Below are 24,085 nucleotides of genomic sequence, written 5' to 3'. Positions count from 1 at the left end.
TAACTGAAAACCACAACATAAAGAAACAGATTGAGGAGTTGAAACCACTACAATACGCACTAAGTAATGGGAAAAAAATTAAATTAAAGTAAAAAATGGCAAGTTCGTGGAGCAGAAGAGAAGAGAATCCTGGCAGAAAAGAAACAAAAAATTCAAAAAGAGTTTTTGCTTCAAATGGGGCTTCATGTCGATAAGCCGAAAGCAAATGGCAGCGGCAACACCAACGAGGGCAACACAGCTAGTAGAGCATTTTCTCGCACGGACCTTTTAGCATCTATTACTGGTATAAATATTGATTTTTTGAAACATTTACACATAGTCTTAATTGCTCTCTCCTCTGAATTTGAAATTGATGCTCAAAGGTTTCGTGATTATTGCATTAAAACCAGTGAAATATTTTTCCAAAACTACGAATGGTACTCTATGTCTGCCACAATACACAAAATATTAGTGCATTCGTCACAAATAATTGAGGCTTCAGTAGTACCCGTAGGTGTCCTGGCAGAAAATGCATCTGAGGCGCGAAACAAATTTTATAAAAAAGATCGAACTGGTCACGCTCGAAAGGATTCAAGAGTGCACAACATACTTGACATGTATCATAGAGCTATGGATAGCTCTGACCCATATATTTCAAGTTTATGTTTGCAAGAACGTACAAATAGTTCAAAAAACTTCCTTTTCCTCGAGAAGTCATTGATCGTTTTAAAATGCCTGAATTGCCACCAGAATTGTTATTACCTTCAACATCTAAAAAAGCCTCCAGCTGCAATTATAGTTATGATTCCGATGTAAGCTTAGAGTCGATAAATAATTATTCATTGGAATTAGAAGCGGCTGAAAACGAAGATTAAGATTAATCCATAAGCATTTACAACTTCTTTAAAATCATAAATTTATGAATTAAAAAATAAATTAATTTCTTGGTAGCATTCAATATTTTTTTAATAGTGGGCGCGGGCCGCCCATTTTTTCTAAAGCTTTTTTTGTCAGAAGAAGTCCGTTTTCAAAATTTGATGAAGCCAGCGTTTTGGTAAGTATTTTTGGCGACAATTTGGGTTTCGGATATAGGAAAAAGAGGGCGTGGACCGTTCAATTTTTTCTCAAGTTGCTTTTTTGTACCAGGAAGTACGTTTTGCCACTACTTTGAAAAAAGGGGGCGTGGCCCGCCCATATTGTTCTCAAATCGATTTTTTTATCATTAGAAGTCTACACACCAAATTTGGTGAAGCTAGCTTGCCAGGAAGTATTTTTTGCCGCTAAAATCCCAATTTCGGCCATAGTGCAATGCTCCAGACTTTCTAAACACATACATACATACATACATACATGTATGTCATCATATCGTATCATATACCCTGAACAAGGTTTGAAACGATGTTTGTAACGCCGAGAATTTTGGGGAATTTATCAAAAAGTACGGAAATGGTTGGTGTGGCGAGCTGAGGCAATTTTGCAACACTCGTTTGCACCTCAATTTTTGAGTTATCGATCTGAAATTGTGCACACGCTCTTTTCTCCTCAAGAAGCCACTCATTTATCGAAACTATCGATATCGGGCCACTATAGCATAGACCTGTCATATAAACTGACCGATAAAAATCAAGTCCTTGTATGGACTTTTTTATTTGACAAGATATCTTCACGTAATTCGGCACAATTTATTATCCAAAACAGCGTTTCAACTTCCTAAGAAATTCATCAGGTCGGACCACTATAGCATACATATATGTAACTGTCATATAAACTGACCGATCGAAGGCAAGATCAAGTCTTCTGAAACCCTTTCAGGCTATATGAAATGCAACTGTGAAGGGCATTATAGCTTCGGTACCGCTGAAGTTAACGTTTTGACTTGTTGTTGTAATAGTTTGAATACTTAGATCTGCACCGCCGGCGCACAAATACGCACACATGTATAAAAAATATATATCATGAAGCCAACACACGCGGTGCAGCGCGCAAGAGCCAGTGCCAGTAGGTGTCTTCAACAAATTGCTGCTGTTCACCAGCTACACGCACATACACACACGCATGTACAGTTAGTTAGCTCGAAACATGCGACACAGTGGCTATAATTTGTCCACATGATTTTTATGAGTCATTTGTAGGCGATTTGCATTTATTGCTGGTATTTCGTATTTGTTGTTGTTGGGTTTTGACGTTGTTGTTGTTGCTGAATTACCTTTTCGGCTTGTATTTAACGAGCAATTTGGTATGGTTGGTCACTTTGGCGTCCTTGCCTCACCTTCTTTACGTTTCTGTTCTCGCGCTGCAGTTATTTGTTGTTGTCGTTGTTGTTTTTGGTTATATTCCCGTTTTATCGCACTACCGCTGTGTGTCGTCCAGCTCAGATTTGTCGCATGCATTTGACTTTTATAGTTTGATTTTATGCATTTTTTCGCGTTGCTCCAAACTGCCGCCGCTGCTGCTGTTGCTCCTCAGCGTTTCAGTGTTCGCCAACCGTTACAATTTGTTGCCTTTTTACAGACGCTTTTATCTTATCTGCGCGTAGTGCCTTCTTATACGCTCGGTGCAAGTGCAAGTTTGGCACCAGAAAGGTCTGTGTTCTTTTCACCCAAATCCAGCCCGAAATCGAATGGCGCACGAAACAATAACAACAGCAAATACAAGCAGAAACAACGGTCCACTTGAGCATGCAACGCAAATAATGGCTTTCCTCAACATTTTAATGATCGCATTATGCGCAAACGGCGTAAAATTGTCGCAACGCCGCCGGTGTGCATAAAGGTCCGGTCGGTCGTTTGATTTCTGTGTGTTTGCTGGCACTTAACGGTATCGGTACAAGTAAGCGTACAGGCAGGCGCTTGACCGGTGCGTCAGTACAGGTGTAAGTCATGACTGTGTGGTTGCTCCGTTGAGTGTGTCACGCACATACATACATACAAATATTCATAAAAATTACGCGGCGCTCACCTTTTGCCCGAACACATTTGGAAGCAGATAACGGTTTATGTGCTTTTACGACCCATCTCGGGTTTGCTAGTCTATTATAAATGTACAAGTATGTGTGTGTGTACTTTATCTCTTTTTCTGATCTATTCGCCAGTTTCAAAGGTCGCCTGTTGCAACTTAGCCGTCCGCACTTGTCTCGGATCTGCCATAACGGAAGCGTTTCTTGTTGTTCGCTTCAAATCTTTCTATATCGCATAAATCATTATTTTCATCAGCTGTTTTGACGTTTTCGTCTTTTTAAAGTTTTCTGCTAGTTGCCTCTAGACAATCTATGGCTTTAGTAGACATTAAAAATATATTCGAGAAATAAATTAAAATGAGTCTCTGAGATTGTTATCTGAAAGCTTCTAAAAACTCCTAAAACCGAAAAGTTCAGCTGCGAAGAGATGAAGATGAGAGCTTTATTCCTTACTGGATAAAATATAAATATGTATTCCAGATTAATAATGAGAATTAATTAAAAAAATGTCTTCCCTTGATCCCATATCCGATGTCAGGAAAACCTCCCAAAACATGGTAAAATGCGGCTTCCAAATACAAAATAACTTTTTTTAGGAAAAATCGTACATTTAGAGTGGCGAAAATAGGCGAAATTGTTATCAAAACATTTCCTTCGTCCATTAGTGACAAATGCATCTAGAAAAGCCGTTTCAAATCGATCGTTTCATCCAATTCTTAAAATTTCCCTCAACTTCTCTGGAAAAAATGCTTTGAGAAAAACGTATTTAAATTTTTGGGGAACGATTACACTTAGTTAAAGTACAGGGTTTGTCCGCAAAGTAATAGGATTGAGTCGATTTAAAAAAAAATTCTTGAACCAATCTCCTTCTGCGCCGATGCAGCGTAGCCAGGCCGCGATTTCCAGGCATTGAAGGCGTCACGGAAGGCATTCTTCGTCTTAAATGCTTGCTTTCATCGTCCTTTTGAGGCAAAGAAACAAAATAGAGTCCTTTGGGCCACATCTGGGCTGTAGGACGGCTGCGGAAGCGTTGGGATGCCGGCTTTGGTTAGGTAGCTGTTCACAAGAAAGGCGGTGTGAAACGGGGCATTGTTGTGGCGCAACTTCCAATCGACTGCTATGTCTTGTCTGACCAGATTGACGCTTTGTTTGAGTCTCTTGAGGACTTCAACGTAAAACTTGGCGTTGACGGTTGGCCAGAGGGAACAAATTCATGGTGGACGATACCTTTGATGCCAAAAAAGACAATGTACATACATCGTTTTCACTTCGTGGTAGCTTTCGTCGTGGCGCAACTTCCAATCGACCGCAAAGTCCTGTCTAACCAGGTTGACCCTTCGTTTGAGTCTCTTGAGGACTTCAACGTAAAACTTGGCGTTGACGGTTGGCCAGAGGGAACAAATTCATGGTGGACGATACCTTTGATGCCAAAAAAGACAATGTACATACATCGTTTTCACTTCGTGGTAGCTTTCGTCGTGGCGCAACTTCCAATCGACCGCAAAGTCCTGTCTAACCAGGTTGACCCTTCGTTTGAGTCTCTTGAGGACTTCAACGTAAAACTTGGCGTTGACGGTTTGTCCAGGGAGAACAAATTCATGGTGGACGATACTTTTGATATAAAAAAAGACAATGAATATCGTTTTCACTTTCGCAGGTCTCCAAGCACGGTCTTCATCACCGACCTTTTATTTCATTGAAATTCCAAAGCGCTTGTCATATAACCCCTTAAGAAAAGATCTCTAATGATGTGTATTTTAGATGTCAAGCCACAAATATAGCCCTACTTAAAAAAAATCCTTAAAAATATTCTGGATTGCTTAATTAAGATTTACCGTCAAATTTGTAATCCTAAAGAAGTGAGACAGGCCCTACTTACTTCAAAATATAGTTATACATCCTTGATTTATCAACTAGTGTCTTCCTTCCTCTAACCCATTAAGATAATAACTATTATTAGCTTTCTTCAATGCTTCTGCAACTCCAACATAATTTCTGAGACCAACATTCCTTCAATCTTATGCGATCCTGAAATCACAGTAACAAACCTCTTAAGCCTACTTGGAACGTATATTTCACTGCTCATTTTATACTTTTACCCTCAAGTTAAGCATTTTGGAAAGGTCTGATGTGCAATACATCACTAAGCATCACCTTATTTGTAAAGAATATTGCTTACAGAACTTAACTGAATTCTCACAACTACAAAAAGCATTATGCAACACATACAAAATCTGCTGAAACATAAAATACTCAACTTTATGAGTTGTAAGTGCCCTTAAACAAACCCCCACAAGAAACTACTTTTTTGTCAGTATCATCGAAAATTATAAAACACCAATTGACACTAAAAAGCATGATGCGCAACTTAACAGACATTTAATGAAACCATAAAGCTTCCGTTCGAACAGGTTCACCCATTGAGCGCTTTATCTGACATTTAAAATACCAAATTTGCCACAGATGGCAAAAATGTGAATAAAATGAAGCCAAATTATTTGGAAAGACGCACCGGGACATTTATCATAAGACAACATCCTGCTACATTTTTACGAGACGACGGATGTGTGGCGTCTAAGCTACGCTACACAAGCATAACATCAAAACATAGCACATAAAAAAAGCCATTGCGAAACTCCCACGACATATTGACAAACAAAAATAACATAAACAAAAATAAAAAACGAGCTCAAATGAGACAAAATAAAATTCAGAAACGACTTCAAAACACCCACACGAAAAGCGCTTAGAATTGCTCCACAGCTTAGCCGCAGCAGCACAGACTCATAATCTAAGCTAGCGACAACAGCAAATAATACAAATTGCCGCCGCAAGTGATTAGCAAAAGAAAAACAAACACCGCATGGCAGATATGGCATGAAGAAAACGTGAGTGACGCTGTTGACAAATGACAAAACTGGCGTCAAACTTGTTAATATGCAATTTTTTCGACAAACACAGCTCATTTTTATGCATAACTTTAGCAAAAACAAAATATTTTTAATGTTTTTTTTATTTGAAAAGGAAAGGGAAATCGTTGGCGCTTGACTTGAACTTTAAACTTTTTTCCCTCATATGCATAAGCATATGTATACATGTAATGCGCCATAACGATCAGCGCCAACGATCATTGATCGCTGAATGTTGGCGCCGGGTCGCCGGTGGCGCATAGTTGTTGTCATCTGTGTGTTGCCGCTTCAACACGCACCATTTCTGGCAATTATTCGTGTGCAGCATTGTTATTGTTATTGTCGAGTGTTGATTTCTTTTGAATCGTTTTTATATTATTTTGATTTGGTTTTTGTGTAAAGGTTTTGTGGCTTGTTTGCTTTTCTTGCTAAATACATTAGACTAATGTCTTTCTGGATTAATATGCGACGTAAATGGAGCAAATAAACTTCCAGTCAAGCAGTTAATATGGGCGCTCGGCCATACGTTGGTGGTAGAAGACTTTACCAAAGCAACAGAAAAATAAGAAAAAACGCTAATAAAAATGTAAAAACACTTGTAGGCCGATAAATGTGGAAAAACAACGCTACAACCGTCGACTGGATATGTTAATGACACAGAAAACGTTTGGTTGCTGATTTATTGTAGCACGATTGTTGTCTGAGCTTTCAACACAGCAGTATTTCATTATCGTTTTAAACATTTTTAATACTATTTTTAATATACATATATCAGCAATATGTATGAGGTGATGGAAATATTTTGGCACGTTTTAAATAATTTCTTCGAATTAGTTTTGTTATTGTTAAATTTAGTATTGTTACACTTAAGTGTATAAATATTATATAATATCGGTAGTCGAAAAAGTCTTTTCGTATTTTGTCAATAGATTTCGTTGCAGTCGTTCGAGGAAGTTGAAAAAAAGTTACAGCTGTTCAAAAATGAGTGAAAATAATAAAGAAATTAGCTATATTTTGAAATTTTTGTATAAAAAAGGGAATTCCGATTTACCCAATATATATTTGGCAGTTTCAAAAAGTCGATTTTTTTAATGGTCTTATTAAATTCTGCAATACTTCTAGAATATTGCCCTAAATTTTCAAGTTTATCAGAGTAATTGGAGTTAAAGCTTTGCGCCGTCTTTAGACGCTGTAATTTTAGAGTCGGTTGGCAAGATTTATCGGGAACTTCTCAACCGATCTTCATGAAATTTGAACACAGGTCTTAAAGCTTTAACTCTTAAAGACTTAGACGAAGAATTTTTTTTCCCGATTACAGCTATTTGAAAAAAAAATTCGCTAAATTTTCAGTGTAATTTCCATTCATTTGTAAAAATGTCTGCAAAAATTCAATTAACACTTTAGATGATCCTGTAAGGTGTTGCCCTGCCAACGCGAGCGGGTCATAGCTAGCCAACTTACTAGAGGAAATAACTCGAATCTGGAAACATTGATTTCAGCGCCGAAAGCAGTATATATATATATCCACATCCATAAACGATCATAATACGACAATACGATGCATGCTGTGTGGTATGGAAAATTGGCGCCTGGCACAAAAACAAAAACCAACTGTTCATTAGACAAGGCAACCGAGAAACTCAATTGTTTCAAAATTAAGTTTCGATGATTCGGCGATTTTTCTTTTGTTCAGTTCGGCGGCGGTGAGTCGAACGGCCGGGGCCACCAAATGGCAATTCATGAATGTAACTAAATGAACACGCAGGAAAATAAAATTTTGTATGACCCTTACACAACAGACGCCACGCAGTGTTGCAAGTTGTTGTGCGCTTGTGGTGAAAAGTTATCAAAACTATGCGCAACTGCGGGCGCTGTAATTGTAAACTGAAAACTCATCTAACGCCAATGTGATTTTTTTCCGCCAGTTGTACTCGGCTATTTTTGGTTGCACATGTTTTTCGGCGCCTCTTTGTTGTTTCGACATTGTTTGTTACATACTAGTTGTTGCTTGCATCATGCCCCGCACTTGCCCTGCTTTGTTATTTTCATTGATTGGTTGATTTTGGTGGTTCGCCGTGTTTTGTTTAGCTGGCGCTTTTGGTTAGCGGTTTTCCGATTGGTCTGTTTCGTTTATTTTGGCATTTGGTCTATTGGTTGGATATTTTTATGATTTGAATTTGGTTGGTCCATTAGTTGTTCATTGTTGTATGTTGGCATGTTTATGATTATTGTTTGTTGTTTGTGGCACAGTGTGTTTGAAAAAAAAAATGTACAGTAAGAAATATTTGAGTGTGAAGAAAATTGGTGCTCAGCATTGGAAATTAATGTAAGATTTTCAAATCTTCTAAGTTTATTTCTCATAAATATTTAGTCAGGAGAGTTTTAGTGTTCATAAAGAAAGTTTTTTTCGCTAAAATACCGAACTAAATTTATCTTAGCATGACGATACTTTAGCTCCTAACTTGAAATCAAATGTCATCTCTCTAAGGTTAGATAAAAAATTTGGAATGGTATCGCAAATAAGGTTTGGAAGCTTTAAGTTTCACAGTTTTTAGTAAATCTAAAATCGGTTCTGCGTATTTGGTAGTGTAAGACGGTATATTCCGCTAGATGGCGCTGTTTTTCGTGGTGAATTTTGTGTATATCGAGTTTTTCAATGTTAATCGTGGTTTTCAAAGCTGCGGATAAGGTTAACTACAACAACAACAACTACAAGGATGTTTTAAGTTTTATTTAAAATTCGTTTTGGTTTTATTTATAGCTAAAGCTTTCTCAAAAAATCAATGCAGAGCACACATTATTCTACTGATTGCCTCGAAATTGAATTTGAAACATGAAAAAACGGCAACCTCGCTGGCAACGTTGTTTCAATACCCTTCATATCTTCATAGAAAGGTACAAAAATATCTTAATCGCGATTTTGATTCGATTCATTACGAAAGCTATGCCCTATAGTGTTCGGATTTGAGCAATATGTTCGAAGTTGTTAACGCTGCCTTCGACTATTATCTACGCCGAATTTCGTGAAGATAACTTGTCAAATAAAAAAATTTTCCATACAAGACTTGATTTTGATTGATCGGTTTGTATGGCAGCTATATCTTCCACTGATTCGATATCAGCGATTCCGACAAATGAGCAGTTTCTTCTGGAGAAAATGACGTCCGCAAAATTTCAGATCGATATCTCAAAAACTAAACAACGATTGGTCCATTGTAGGCCATTTGATATAAAAGTTTTGTAACACACTGTATTAGTGAAGAAACACACACAGCTTCGAATGAAAGCCGTTCAATCAGCGCCGGGCTAATCAAATTTCATTGAAATCTATAGCTACGGAAAAAAGAGTCGGTTAGCAAAGTTTTGGTGCGGCGTGTGGATTTAATAGAACCTGACATGATTTTTTTTTTTTCAATTTCACGCTTTTCTACTTCCTCCGAAAATATTTGCATGACTTTAAGTAAATTTCAACTTAAATTAAAATATTAAACAACAACAACAATAAACACAGCTAATTAACTTTTCTGAAATGCAGCAGCGGCGGGCGTGCTGCAAACAGCAAGTTAAGCTCAACATTGTGTGGCGCTGTGCTTTGCCGCTTACCGACGGCACGATTGCGGTTAAAAGCGGCTGCACACTCGTGTAGCGCTTAGCTACCGCTCACCAGCGCGCCGTTAAATGCTAAAAAAGCGTTTTGAGTTATAGTCATTGTATTCTTTGTTGTTGTTGTCATGTAGCTGTCAGCTATTTTTTATTTACTGTAATCGAAACAGAGTTGTACTTGCTACTTGAACACTGGTGATGACTGGCAACTTGTCTCCTCAGCGTAACTTTATACTATATTTAAGTATTTTTTCCTCCTTCTTACCGATAGCGCCAGCGTTAACGCCTCTTTCCTTCCCAATCTATACAAATATATTATTGCTTACGCCCGCTTGCCGCTTAACGCCAAGTCATGCTGCAAGGAAGTAGCGAGTTGCGGGCGTAGTCGTTGTGCGGTAGTTAAGAAATTTGTGTAGACCAAATGAAAAGGCAATAAAATAAGCAATATTATTAAACAAAGCAACAGCAACAACAATAATGAAAAAATAGAAGTGCCGACGGTATAGCTGCGGCGACCCCCGGCGGCAATGTGTGCCATGGAAGTACGTTTATATCAAAGTAATGCCGTCGCTACCACATAGATACATACACACATATACTTCATATTCCCTAAATAACCCATTTATTCAAGTACGCACCGTACCCCCGCAGCCCTGGCTCAAAGTCCTCTACGAACTCACTAGTTTTCGGTAGGCGATTGGTAGGCAATGACAGCCCAAAAAGGTGGTCAATTCATGAAATTAATCGTCTGTTGATGAGTTGTTGAAATCGAACGCGTGTTTCCATTGTTTCTACTATTAGCCGCAAAGTGGGCTTCTTTTCATCAACATCCAAGCCAACATCAGGCGCATTGTCAGTCTGTCCGTGTGCCCATCTGTTTTGCCTACTCTTTCTTTTGTCGGCTACTTGACGCTTGCGTTTTTTCTAACAATTATCCACTATTTGTTGAATAGTAAGAAAAATTGAGCATAAATGCGTTGATTAGTTGGCCTTTGTGCATTTTAATGATTTGTTTTTATTTGTTGCTTATTACATAGCCACAGACGCAGACACACACATTATATTGTACGCGAACACATCGTCGTTTAAAGGGTCGCTTTTGAATTTCGAAAACGCTCGTGTTGCGGTTAAATTGCGGGTTGAATTGCAGTTAATTGTCGGTTGAGATTACACAGACAATTTTTGTGGCACTTTTTTTTGGAACTACGCAGATCTAGCAAGCGGTATTGGGCTGACTATTTTATAAATATTATCGTAATTTGGTGTTAAACCGTTAAAAATGTGTATATTTTAAGAAAATGACTATTTTATAAATAATAAATTAGTATAACTTTAATTTTTTAGTTGAGTGAAAGGTAATAGGCCTGATATTTTTTGACACCTCCAATTTATTCTATTTTATTGTGTCTGAGATTTTTTAGAAAGGACTTGAATTTTGCCCACTCTAAAAAACTCAACCACAATCCCTACTTTCTGGCACTTCTTGACCACAGATAATGCATAAATTATTTTTCCTTTAAGTGGTTACATGGATTTTCTTAGTAAAAACAGCCTTTTTTCAACAATTTGTTTCTCATCTAAAAAAGAAAATATTTCATTAGAATTTTTTATTGTTACAAACATACACTATTAACAAAATAAACTGAAATTTCGGGAAAGATATATTTTCAACTTAGCCATTGCGACACCATTTCCACTGACCCGCGATATTTGTTTTTAAATAGTTGTAATAGAAAAAAACAGAAATTCTTTGTCTAAGTCTTTACGGGGCTATACCAGTGTGACGCATGAAAAATTAAGCGATTTTCGTGAGTTTTTTTTAAGAGAAAGCACGCGATTGAATATTTCAAACTTCTTTGAACGTAATAAGGTATATTTTCAAGTATATTTTAAGATTTTTTTTTTACAAAAATGTTTAGAAAAAACGGAGAAATGAGCCCTCTTCGGAGGTGCCAAAAAAATGTGCCCCAACTGCTGGCATGATTCCGGCCGAATGAATAGCTCAAACAAAAAAAATTGAGAAGTTTATTAAACTTAAAAATATTTCCTATACAGTGAACTACGATCTTTGAAAACTATCAAAAATTAAGAAATTTTGAAAAAAAAAAATCGTTTTTTTTACGAAAAAAATGGTCGTGTTTTTAATGTCAAATTGACAATTTCAACCAATCAAAAAGATCGTAGTCTTTTGTATAGCAAATGTATTCAACTATACCCAGTTTTAGTTTGAAGTCGATCAGTAAATTTCTCCTTGAGTTATGATGTTAGAAATTTTGAAAAATGTCGTTTCGAGAAAAACGCGTGTAGAGTTTCACTTATATATGTTTGCACCTCTGAGCGGCCCCTGTTTAGACCTGTGTATAATTTCATGTAGTTACATAGGTTGATTATTTCTCGAAAAACTTGCCTACCGACTTCAAAAACACAGTTACGAGAAAAGCGCGTTTAAAGACGGCGCACTTAGTCTAGGCTAGCTTCGAGTGGACAAGTTCTCAAGACTGTTTCTCTGAAACTATTACTCCGATCAACTTAATAATTTATGACAATATTGTAGAGCTGTTGTAGAATTTAATAAGACAATAAAAAATCGATTTAAGGCCCGTAAACCCATGTAAAACCCTAAATAATGCTCCAAATGTGTTTGCCAATTCAATTCCAAATAATTTTTATACTGGTCTGAAGACAAACTTCAAGTATAAAAGAACTACAAGCTATTATACCTGTAGTAGGGGATCAGCCCCATGTGTTTTCCCATATTTTCTTGTATATAGTATAACAGGGTCTGCATACTTTCTCCCAGTACTCCTCAAGATTTGTTTTTCATTAAATTTTGAACTTAATTTCTAGCATCAAGAATTTTGGTTGTGAAGACAGGGAAAGCTAAATATCTAAATTGAAGTGTACATCTTTCGTTTTGTGATTCTAAAGCTTAGTTTCGGCTTTGCCTCCAGTGCGTTTACGCTCATGGCAGCGATGAGACGCTTTTCTGAGTAGCCTTAATGTCAACGGTTTCGAACTCGTTATTACGGCTATATTTATTGGCAATAGACCGAACATTTATAAGGCTGCTGTCTCTTTATTGTTGAAGGGTCATATTTTATCAAGACACACATTTATTTTTATAAAAAAAAGTGCATTGTAATAGGTAAGCCGATAACCCACGCATAGAGCAGTTTTGGTTCTTTGCGGAACCAGGAGTTCAGTTCATAGCTTCAAGGGAATAAGCCGTCCTTTAGAATGCCTGCGTCTTCTCGATCTGTCAGTCTCTATTATCGAATGTAATAACTCTTCTACCACTTTTCACTTAAAATGCAAGTGATAATCATAAAACGACACGGCATCCATATTTATTTTAGCTGTCCATCAGCTTTTCGTTGCGCCCACATCCACAGCTGTCATTTCGCTTTCGGAATACTTCAACCCGCTCAACCGTATTATTAATATTTGTAAACTATTTAATTTTATAGCACTCTATTCATTACAAGACAGTGCTAGCCACTTCTAAACATGACCACAGCAGCTGGCCAATTTGCTTGCACAAAACCATAGCCAAATGGACTTCAAAGCCTTTAGCCTTGATAGCCGCATAATTACTTATGAATCTGCTTTTTGATTTTTATGATTATCATTTATGAGTTTTGTTTGGTGCTATTATTTGGGCAAGCGTTTTAAATGTCAAGCAAGCACAATATTTGACTAGCGAGAGTTAGCTGCCAATAAATGTGACTCCTGTGTGCACGAACGTATTTATACTTGGTGTCAGGCGCAGCAGCCATGTTGACGGCTGGTCAACAGCTGTCTTAGCTTGCCACTGCGCTTGCGCACGCTCAACGGTGTACGCGATTAGCTAATCATTCATGCTTAGTAATGCTACTAGCATGCGGGGCGAAGCGTTTGCTTGCGGTGTAACGAATCGCATATATTTTTTCCACACTACACCACTTGTCCACGATTAATTCATGGCATAAGTATGAAGCGTAGATGATCGATACAAGTAGCTAAAGCATTAGTAATGATAAATACAAGCAGCAAAATTATAGAGAAATTACAAAAAAAAAAGAAACAAAAAAAAATAGTTTTATAGACTTCCTTTTTTTCTCATCTATCTTCAACTGATTTTCGCTTGAGCTGAGTCGTGAGACGGGCGCATATGCACACACTAATGATGCTATGGAGTAATCAATTACAACTCTTTGTACGTGTGCATGTGTGCGTGTGTGATTAGAAATCGGTTGAAAATCTCATTTTTACACGGTTTATAACTCAACAGCTTTGCTAGTATAGCAGCAAAATAAGACACATATATATCCATATATTTAAGCGCTTCAAAGCATTTGCCACGCGGCGGAAATGCTGATGATTGTTATGACTGCAAAGTGTTGAGAGATCAACACCGGCGTCGTTATTTATTCGCAGAAAGTTGTTGAACCCAAAGCGTTTGTAGCAAACAACATATAACAATTAAATAATCGATACGCGCTGACAACAACACTAACTACAGAAAAAATTGCCCCGCGATACCCAGAATTAGCTAAAATGGTGGACCGCGATAGGTAAGTGCAGCGCTGCTGCTGTGCGCTAACTTGCGATACGCTCAATAGTAATAAAAATAAAAAGAAAACCAAAAACAAAAACAAAAACAAAATATAACAACCTAATGCACTTTGTGATCGATCATCTGATACTTAGCGCTCGACATAATAAGCATAATTGACGTCATCACTTTAAAGGCTTATGAAAATGTTAAAATTTTCTCTGTTATACAAGACCTTAAACATGACTAGAGGTCTGTATGCATGTGAGGTACATCAATGGCCTACAAATTATTGCTTTCGAGCGCGTTGAAAGCGATTATACGCCCCAATTAGCAAATGCGCTACATAACCTTCAAACAAATAAAAAAAAACAACAAAAAGTTGCAAAACAACAAAAAACGCACAACAGCCACAAAAGATCATACAACAAAAACAAGAAAGTATGCAAAAACAACAAATTTATATACAACAACAACAACAAATTCATATACGAAAGCAATAAAGCAACAACGAGAAATGTTTATGCAACAAAACAACAACAACAAAAATTTAGAAAACAACAACAACTGATTACTACTACAACAACAAAAGATTCTCAAATAAGAAAAGCTTATAAAACAACAAAAAGAGAGTCAAAAGCAACAACAAAAACACTTCTACAACAACAATAATAAAAAAGACTTTTGCACAACAACAAACAAAATGACATATGCAACAACAACAAAAACCCTTCTACAAAAACAACAAAAAACACTCCTACAACAACGACAAAATTTTACAACAACACATGCTCAGCACCAATTACATTGCACACACATTCATACAACTGCATAGCCCCGTATAGCCTTTCTGAACGCGTCGATCATTACTGACCGAACTTGCCGCCAGCGAACGCGCGTTTGCGGAACAACGCGCACTCATGTTTCATGTCAGCTAATATTTTATTTCCGCACTTTAAGCTTGTTCGACTGCGCATGCAATTTTATTTGCCGCATTGCCACTTCACGCCCCGACTCTCGCTCAGCGCTGATCAGCACAGCACAGCAATATATTTCAATATATTTTTTCCAAACATCCTTCGACGAAATGTTTGAATTGTGATGATCGCTCGCCGTTTGTGTTTTTGAGTAGCGCGTCTCGCAAAGACAAAGGATCATTTGCAGAACATCATTTTCGATCATTTAGCCAAATTACAGGTTACGCTTGGCATATTGGCCAATATTATTATTGCAGCAGGACCGGGACAACACATTGCCAAAGCGACAGCGTTCATAATAATAACAACAACAACACAAGCATACAAGTCTGCGTATGTATTTGTGTAATGAACGCATGTTGCGCGAAATTTGTTGTTATTATCTTCTTCTGTTGAAAATTATGGTAAATTATATTTAAACGGAGGCACACACCGTGCGCCGGTGCCGCCAGCTACGTCGCCGACAACCGACAACCGGCAATCGCAAAGCAATACACGCATTGTTGTTGTTGGTTTGTTGTATGTTGAAGCGTAATAAGCACCTGGTTTGGCGGTAAAAGTAGGCGCTTTCGCAGATGACGTCTGTGCCCCTAAGTTGTCTTAAGCGCAACCTTCTCGAAACACCCCATACTCACAAGCTAACCAATAATTTGCAAGTTTTTTCGCCAAAGCGGGGCGTTTAAAGTGATCCGCCCGCAAAGTGGCCTATAATCAGTTCCACAAAAACAACAATGTCACGTAGCAATGAATAGTAGAGCAGACGAATGGGTTAAACAAGATTCGAGGCTAATTAGGATGTTTCTAAAACTTGGAAAAAAAAATCGCTTAAAGGGGTTCAACCGAACATAAAAGCAGCCGCGAAGCTAGAAGTGCTAATAAACTCTTGCTTTTGCAAAGATGTTACCGTAGAGTAGGATCATTTGACTGCAGATAGCAAATAAAGGTTACATCTGTTGTTTGAATATAATCTTAACTAGCTACAGACGAAGATCTCCCGAATTCAGCTGTTGTTAAAATAAAAATTGAAAAGTTGAAGATTCGACTATCAAAAATGTTTTTTAGTCATGCCTAAAAGAAAGCTTTCAATTGATGATGTTTTCTAAAAAAAAGTTCTTAGTAGTTAAATTATCGAAAAGGTCGTAGATTAATGAGATCGTCCTAATACTCAGTTTCAAGATTAGTATAACTCTAAAAATGATAAGGAAGAGGAGTACCAGATTACAGATTTCTACTCCAGATTACAGCTTTCTACTCAGCTTACTTGAGGAATAGAGAATTTCGCAAAGCATTATAATGCCTTTCAACTGGCTTATTGTCTCTCAATTGAGAGGGTCAGATAAGTGAGGTTAAGTGCCCACACTAAACGACAAAGTGTCTTAAACCAATGACAGAGAGCTAAAGCTAGATTAATTTGAAGCCATAAAGAGTGAGACAAAGATGTTACGACTTTTCGCGTGAAAGCGTGGCAGTTAAGGAGGAAAGCTTCATATCATCTAATCTCATCCATAGAAATATAAATACTTTCAAAGCTTGGAGATAACACTAGGACATTTTTAATTTCTTATGATCTACTTACTACATAAACCATCTGATCAGATTTGACCCGGACTAAGCGCAAACCGTATGTACATATGTGAAAAATGTAAGAAAAAATAAATAAATAAATAAAAAAAAATATAAATAAAAAAAAATATAAATAAAAAAAATATAAAAAATGTAAAAAGAATAAAAAAAATTAAAATTAAAAAAAATTAAAAAAAAATAAAAAAATATAATACAAAAATATAAAAAAATGTAAAAAAAATATAAAAAAAATAAAAAAAAATATAAAAAAATATATAAAGAATTAAACAAAAAATAATTTTTAAAATGATAGAAAATAAATAAAAAAAAAATAATAAAATAAAAAATTGTACAAAATTTAACAAATTTTGTTTTATAATGAAGATAATATCGAAAATTTTAACAAAGAGTGCTTGAAGTCGATTTTTTGGCATCAGAAAGAGGATCTCAATATCATTTACCAACCAACTGAAACCATTTTGGTTAATGTTTTGGATATGAAACGTGAATGTTCCCAACTCGTACCACAAGATTTTTTTCAAAAACGACGTCAAGTAGAAATGCTTGGCAAGATAGCTGACTACCTCATATTCAACGGGCGCATCATTATCGGTGACAAGACGTGGGTTTGTAAATATGACAACGAAACTCAGACAATCCAGCGAATGGCGCTTCAAAAATTAAGCGAAACCGAAAAAAACCTAAAATTTGTTGAAGATACAGGAGCCTACTTTGGAGGCGAAGACTTGCATCAAAATACTTGAAAAAATAGTTTTTTGTCAGTCCGAATCAAAACTGATCACATATTATATCCTATTTTATATTTATTAAATTATTATAACTCGCCTTCACTTCACTCTCGAATTGGGGCGCTAGTCAAGCTGTAGTCTATCACGACATTGCAACTTAACCTCAAACAGATTTAACTTTTTTAAACTTGCCATAATACAACACTGAAAATCAATTTAGAGTATCTGCTGGTGTCATGCTCTAAAAATTATTTTGATTTGCTCAATATTACTGCACAAGTTGCCTTGAAATCCCAGGTAAAAATACGAAAATATTTTCAGCTTATGACAGTCGTGGTATTGACTTAACAACTACTCAGTTTTGACACTGATTCACAAAAGTATAAAATTTTTATACATTTTTACGAAGCAAATATGCATAAACACACGCTCTGTTCCCATTGCAACATATTAAATACAAACAAAGTGGTAATATATAGGTAACGGCAAGCTCGTTTCACTGTTGCACCACTTGGTGTATGCCCCAAATTGCAACTATTTTATCACTAAAGCATATAATTTTTACTTTTCGAATTTTATGTTAAGCCATAAATTGAAATATTTTTGATTGCAACAACTAACTGTCCGTAAAGACTGAAATGTGGATGACACGAACACAAATACAACAAATACAAATACGAAACAGTCAGCCATGCCGGGGCACAAAACAAAGTTGGTAAAATGTATTTGAAGCGCTGCACAGCACAGCAGTTTGTTGGTGATTTACTTTTGCCACATTTTATGCTGTCAGTCAGTGAGTGAGCTTGTTCGGCTTGGCCTGTCGGTCCGTCGTTGGGGCTGCCGCATATTGGCTGGGTAGCTGCAATTCGGCGCAGCGGAGTTATTACCAGTTATTGCTGACATCGTTATATATAAACATACTTTTTTCTCGCAGCAAATTCAGCATGTTTAAGTGACGAGTATGCATTGTGGCAAGCAGTTGATTTTGTTGCTGCTGCGACTGCAGCAGGTGCATCTAAACGGGCTGTCACACTGTCATTGCATACAATTTTGCTGGCAATGCTTTTAGCCCACATTTGCCGGGTTGTGGCGCGCTTTGCTTGCAATACACCGTTGCAAACGAGTGAACTGTCAAAAGTGACATTTCACTGCAAACCATATGCGAAACAGGCTAAGTGACAGCTGTTAAAAAATAGAAAAAAAATATGAACACAACAACTAAACACGAAGTGAAAAACGAGTCAAATCGAAATTGAAACTGAACATGACAGCTGCATTTCAGCCAGAGTTTTTGAGGTTTACTTTTACAAATAACTGCTCATAAAACATCAAAAGATGTGGTGAATAAATGTGTATTTATGTTGTTGTTGTTGTTGGAAAATAGTACGTATAAGGATTTTATACTTGAAAATTAAAGTTTATTTAAGTATATTTAAATCAGGAAAGCTTTTTTCCTTGAGGAAATATTGCTCTTCGATTACAGAAGACGAGGAAATTATACTACAGGAGTACAAAACGGTATATTTGTTTGAGGTTCGAAGTCTTTTAAATAGTAGCACATATAAACCCGTCGAGAATTGCAAACGAATTTGGCAAACGAACAAAATAGTGACATAATTGTGCAGTTAACTTGGTTTTTGCACACTAACTTTATTATAGTGGCCTAAAAATGTTAAATCTAAAAAGAATTAAAAGTAATTGCTTGCATTGTAGAAATAAGGCAATAAAAAAGAAAGCATCCGTAAATTAACAGGGGTTTGCTTATCATATATGTATATAGCTCCTCCGTCTGAACAAAATATAATTTTTATCGCTAAAAAAAATTTTTCTACAAATACTACTTATTAGTGCTGTCATACCCCTTTCTTGGCAGCTATCATAACTCATTTTCACACACTTCAGTAAAGATACTACATACTTAAACTTTATAGTTAGTAAGTAGGCTAGGCACGAATTAACGCAAACAACAGTTAGAAGCCTAATCTAAAGATTTTCTGCGCAAGTAGTAAAATTTGCATTTTTATGAAGGCAAGAGGAGAGGAGGACAAGAGCTTAAGTGTGAACTAATTATTTTTTACTAACAGACAGACTTATTACGAACACAAGTGATAACTGAGCGGGTTTCTTAACTTTCTTAAATACCAAAATACTAAAAACACTAACAACAAATTAGCAAAACAAGTCAAAAATGTGAATTGAGGGCTCAAGAGAAACAAAATAAGAACTAAGACTTTTTAGAATAAGATTTTTTATGGTAGTAGTTTGTCTGAGATAAGAACGCATTAAATCAAGGTCGTAATACGGTATCTCACAATTTTGTTCTGAGCGGCTTCACACGTGAAGATTATCATAGTTAACTAAATTTCCATGAACAGATTATTCTTTACTAGCGTAGACGATTTGGAACTCGCAACCCTTTCTTTGGTAATAGGTCAGAAAATAACGAAGCGCTTGTCGTTAGCAGAGGATCAGAATCGCATTTCTTATCTAAACAGACTTTTGTAGCAATTTTCCCCTCTTCCACCTATATATATTGCTCTAGGAAACCACTCTAAAATTTGGTGAGCGCTCGAAGGCAAAATAAGAACGAATCTTAAAATCACGCCTGTCTTAGTTGGCAACTTAAAACATGAAACTCGAAACATGTAAAGGCTAACATATGGATCGGTGAACCATTGTCAGAAATAATAGATAATAGATAATACTCAAATAAAGCTACCTCAAGAACCAAATAGATGAGGTTTAGCTTGAGTACAAAAAATTATCCAAGTACCCTCTCTCAGGCACATTTTGAAACGTATTTCTAAGAACTTTAGTCAGACAAACCACTTAACCATTAGATTCATTCCTAAATTTCCAAAAAAACTGATATACTAAGCACCAAAAAAACCGTTACGACCCATCATCGCAGAAATAATAATTATTCATGGTTTAAAAACCAAAATAAAATAAAACAAAAACTGCACCGGACAACATATTAATACACATCAATCCTGTGCGCACAGCAGGAAGTAGCACAGCTGACAGATAGACAGACAGACCAACTAAGTAACGAAGCACAAAAATGTAGACAGACGGTCATTCTCCCACGAAAATAAAAGTGTTGGCAGCACCTTGGCGCGAACAATTATTGTTGCAAGCGCCGAAAGCTGCACACACAAAAGCCGACTCTCTGGCTCTAGCACAATAAAATTCAAATGAACTCCGCGAATATTATATATGGACTGCCAGTCACAGGGCACCATGGAAATATGATCTAATAAAACATAAACTCTGCGAGAGTTTGGTAGAAAAAATTGCAAAAATCAAAAACGAAAAACGAAATTTTGCGAAAATTTCATTGGAAACTATTTAAACAACAAAACGAAATGCGTTTAGTGGGCACTTTCAAGAAGTCGTTTACCACACGAACCCTTTGCATATTCATCAAATGTGGACACATTGCGGCTGTGTGAAGAGACTCAAGCAAAAATTAACAAAAAAAAAATTTAAAAATTAAAAAATTGACGCATAAAAATAATGACGTTTTCGCAAGCCAAAATACATAAATCAAAAAATTTCATTGAGAAAAATTCAAAATTTCACGCAGTGGCGCATATTAAACGCAAAAAAGGTAACCGAATAATAAAAAAAGACGGGAATGAAGGTATAAACTAGCAAAGGCAAAAAGCGAGAACCCAAACGTACTACGCTGCTTTCCGAGTTGCCACTAAAATTTTGATATATGAAATTTTTTGCGCATAAATACGGATTTGCTAGAATCTTTGGCGCACTGTCGTTAACCAACAAATGTGCGCGTAAAAGCCAAACGTCGTCTCGTTGGATCTTGAGAGAAAACGACAACAGTGAAAGATATAAACAGCGAAAAGCCGACATTAAAGACCACGCTGAACTACATAACACATAAAATGAGCGAACAATAAGAAGTTGTGGCGGCAGCGAACAGCGCAGAAACTAAGCCGACATGATCGCTAATTTAGCAGTAAAAAATCGCAAAATATCGGCAGTGGGCTGCTAGGGGTCAAACAGCGGTTTATGGTTTGGCAGAGAAATGGGGTTGCTAGGAAAAACTCTACGGTGGCAAAGATTAAGAAAATCGCACAAAATTATTTTAATGTATATTTTCTCGTAAGATCTCCGAAAAATAAATTCTGAAACTCTAAGAACTATTAGACTATCATCAATATACTAATTTTGTGGTTTGGTTGAGGAGAGCCACTCTTCGATCCATAAGTGTATAGAGAATCTTATAAACGATTTATGAAACAAAACTCGCGGTAGACTCCTATATTTAAATCCTATTTTGTCCGGTTTTCAGTTTCCTAAGTCTCTAAAGATTTAAATCTAGTGAGAAAGACAGATCGTTTTTAAGTTAGTGAGAGAAAGAGAAAAAAATCGTTTCCGGGTTAGAGAGAGAAAGAAAGATAGAAAGAGTTTTCTGGTTAGGTAGAGACAGTTTTCGAGTTAGAGAAAAAAAAATTTAGTTCGAGTTAGAGAGAGAGTTTTCGGCTTAAAGAGAAAGAAAGAAAGTGACAGAAAGAAAGTGTTGGAGTTAGAAGGAGAAAGCAAAATAGTTTTCGGGTCAGAGAGTGAGGAAGATAGTGGGCGAGTGAGAGAGATAGAGTGTTAGTGTGTTAGTGAGAAGAAGTCAATAACCTCAAAGTGTTTAGAAGTGATTCTGGAAACGTTTGAAAATAATAAGCAATGTGCTAAAACAGCTATTTTAACGAAAAATTCCACGGCGACCTATGCATTTAACCAAGCAATACTTAGTCAAAACTGAGGTGCACTCATAGGCAACAAAAAAAATATGTTAACTCAAAAGAAAACCAAAATGAATCCTCTCTGCACTAAGTTTACTGTTTGACCGTTGCTTGTTTGTTGTTGCTTTGCTGGCGAATGTTGAATGCGAGCAATTATCCAAGTATTTCCTACCGTATAAAATGGACAACAACAAAACAGGCCATAAATGCGAAACAACAGCAGTAATACAAAGCCGAACAACAACAACAAGAATAACAACAACTTGCAATAAATACAAAAAGTGTCGAGCGATAAACGCACACATTTATGGCAGCACCGATGCGAACCGATTGGGAAGATCATAAAATTTTATAATCTCACAAGCGTTGATGATGTGGGATCAACATAAGAAACGCTATATGGCCACATTTATAGTTGCTGTTGCTCTTTTCACCGCTGTTGTTATTGTTATTGTTGCTGATGTGTGTTTGGTGCTTGTTGCCAGCTAGATAGCTGTTGTTAAAACTTTATCGCTTGTAGTTGTTTTTATTGTTGGTCAAGTTCAGCGATTTGGCGCATAAACCTGCCAACACACTTGACTTGACCCGACGCCGCACACACTCGACTCAACGCCAGACAGCGAGTGCAACATGGACTTAGACTTGACATGGACGCGGCGAGCAGGCGCTCCGCAGCAGTTGGGCCGGGTCCGGCTTGTTTGGTTAGTGTGAGCGCTTTGGTGGTGCTTGGCTTTGTGGCGCGCGCAAATAAACAGTCTATAGTAAAATAAAGAAGTGCATAAACAAAAACAGCAACAACAACAAAGCAGGCCAAGACAAGCTTGATAAGGCTCAGAAATAAAAAAGAAGTAAGAAGTATGGCAGAAATAAAGGATCCATAGACATAAATGTTTGCGCTTGAATGTCGAGGTGGGCAAGCATAAAAGATCCACACTCTACACCTCCGTTTAGAGGTTGTAAGCGCGCGTATTTTAATGTGGTTTCCCATGTCCCGATGTGCCATTACTAATTCATAACAGTCAGGCAGCTAATAGCAGCCGTCCGAGTGCGACCATGTGGCCATACAGACCGCAAGGACCGCAAAGCTATATACAGGCAACACATATCCGCATATCCGCCGTATTTTTTATGCTTCAAGTCAACTGCTGCTTATGTGTTTCTCCCCTGCACTTCTGTATATATGTGTGTGTGTGTGTCGTTTTCTGCTGCTCTAGGCTCAAGTCTTCACCACCTGCAACCATTTTCATTGACTTAGTTTTTAATTGCTTTCCACTTCTTCTTTTTCTTCTCTTCGCCGCCACAGGTTTGGTTCCAGAACAAACGTTCCAAGGAGCGACGCATGAAACAAATCACCAGCATGGGACGTCCACCGTTCTTTGGCGGTGCGCGTAAAATGCGCGGCTTCCCCATGAATCTCTCACCTGGTGGTCTGGACGATGGTCCTGGTTTCCCTTATTTCGCGGCTGATGGCAAATTCGAATTTGGCTATGGTGGTCCACCGTTTCATCCGCATGACGGGCCATTCTTTCCAGGACATCCGGGTGGACCAATGCCATTCAATACACCAGGTAGGTTTTGTAAGTAATTTTTCTTAATTTTATTATATATTTGTAGTATATTTACGTTTCCATATGTATGTATTTGCAAGAGTGTAAAGTTGTTTAAGTTTATTTGAGGGCAAGATATATAAAGAGCTAAGAGATCATATTACATTCAAAGAAAAGGTACGACAGCCTTTAAAGGAACTCTGTTATTGGTATCATTCGGAAAATGTCTGCTAAACTAGAAGTGGTCTTGATCCAAAGACCAGATCATAAATGATAGGATCTTATTCTCAACATATTCGGTCCGAACGATTGGATTTAAACCGAAAATGATACCGATCATGTTTGCTATAAATATTATCCGGTTCAACGGTGCGGTTGCGATTGAAATCCAGTAAAGATGTACGGTTTAAGCTCTTCTGGCAACTCCAACAACAACAGGTGTTACTTCGGACTTAGTGGGCAATTGAGAAGTAATATTTTCTCTCGACGAAGTCCAAATTCTACA

The 24,085-nt window shown here is 37.1% G+C and overlaps 2 protein-coding genes across 3 annotated transcripts in view; one reads left to right on the top strand and one right to left on the bottom strand.

The window, feature by feature from the left end:
- The window catches only part of LOC105222794 (uncharacterized protein DDB_G0284459), a 482,380-nt gene that overhangs the window by 370,323 nt on the left and 87,972 nt on the right, over window positions 1–24,085 (bottom strand). The gene's annotated exons all lie outside the window — the stretch shown is intronic.
- LOC105223172 (LIM/homeobox protein Lhx1) overlaps window positions 1–24,085 on the top strand; it is a 158,458-nt gene that overhangs the window by 132,356 nt on the left and 2,017 nt on the right. The window contains exon 6 of one of the 2 annotated variants that reach the window (XM_049454112.1): window positions 23,337–23,610. In XM_049454112.1, the coding sequence (XP_049310069.1) occupies window positions 23,337–23,610 (274 nt within the window). The remainder of the gene's footprint in view (window positions 1–23,336; window positions 23,611–24,085) is intronic. The other variant, XM_049454113.1, reaches the window with a different exon arrangement.

This window comes from Bactrocera dorsalis, chromosome 4 (genome assembly GCF_023373825.1).
Source record: "Bactrocera dorsalis isolate Fly_Bdor chromosome 4, ASM2337382v1, whole genome shotgun sequence".
Lineage (NCBI taxonomy): Eukaryota > Metazoa > Arthropoda > Insecta > Diptera > Tephritidae > Bactrocera > Bactrocera dorsalis.
The sequence above is the reverse complement of the archived record's forward strand: the minus strand, read 5'-3'. Positions and strand labels throughout refer to the sequence as shown.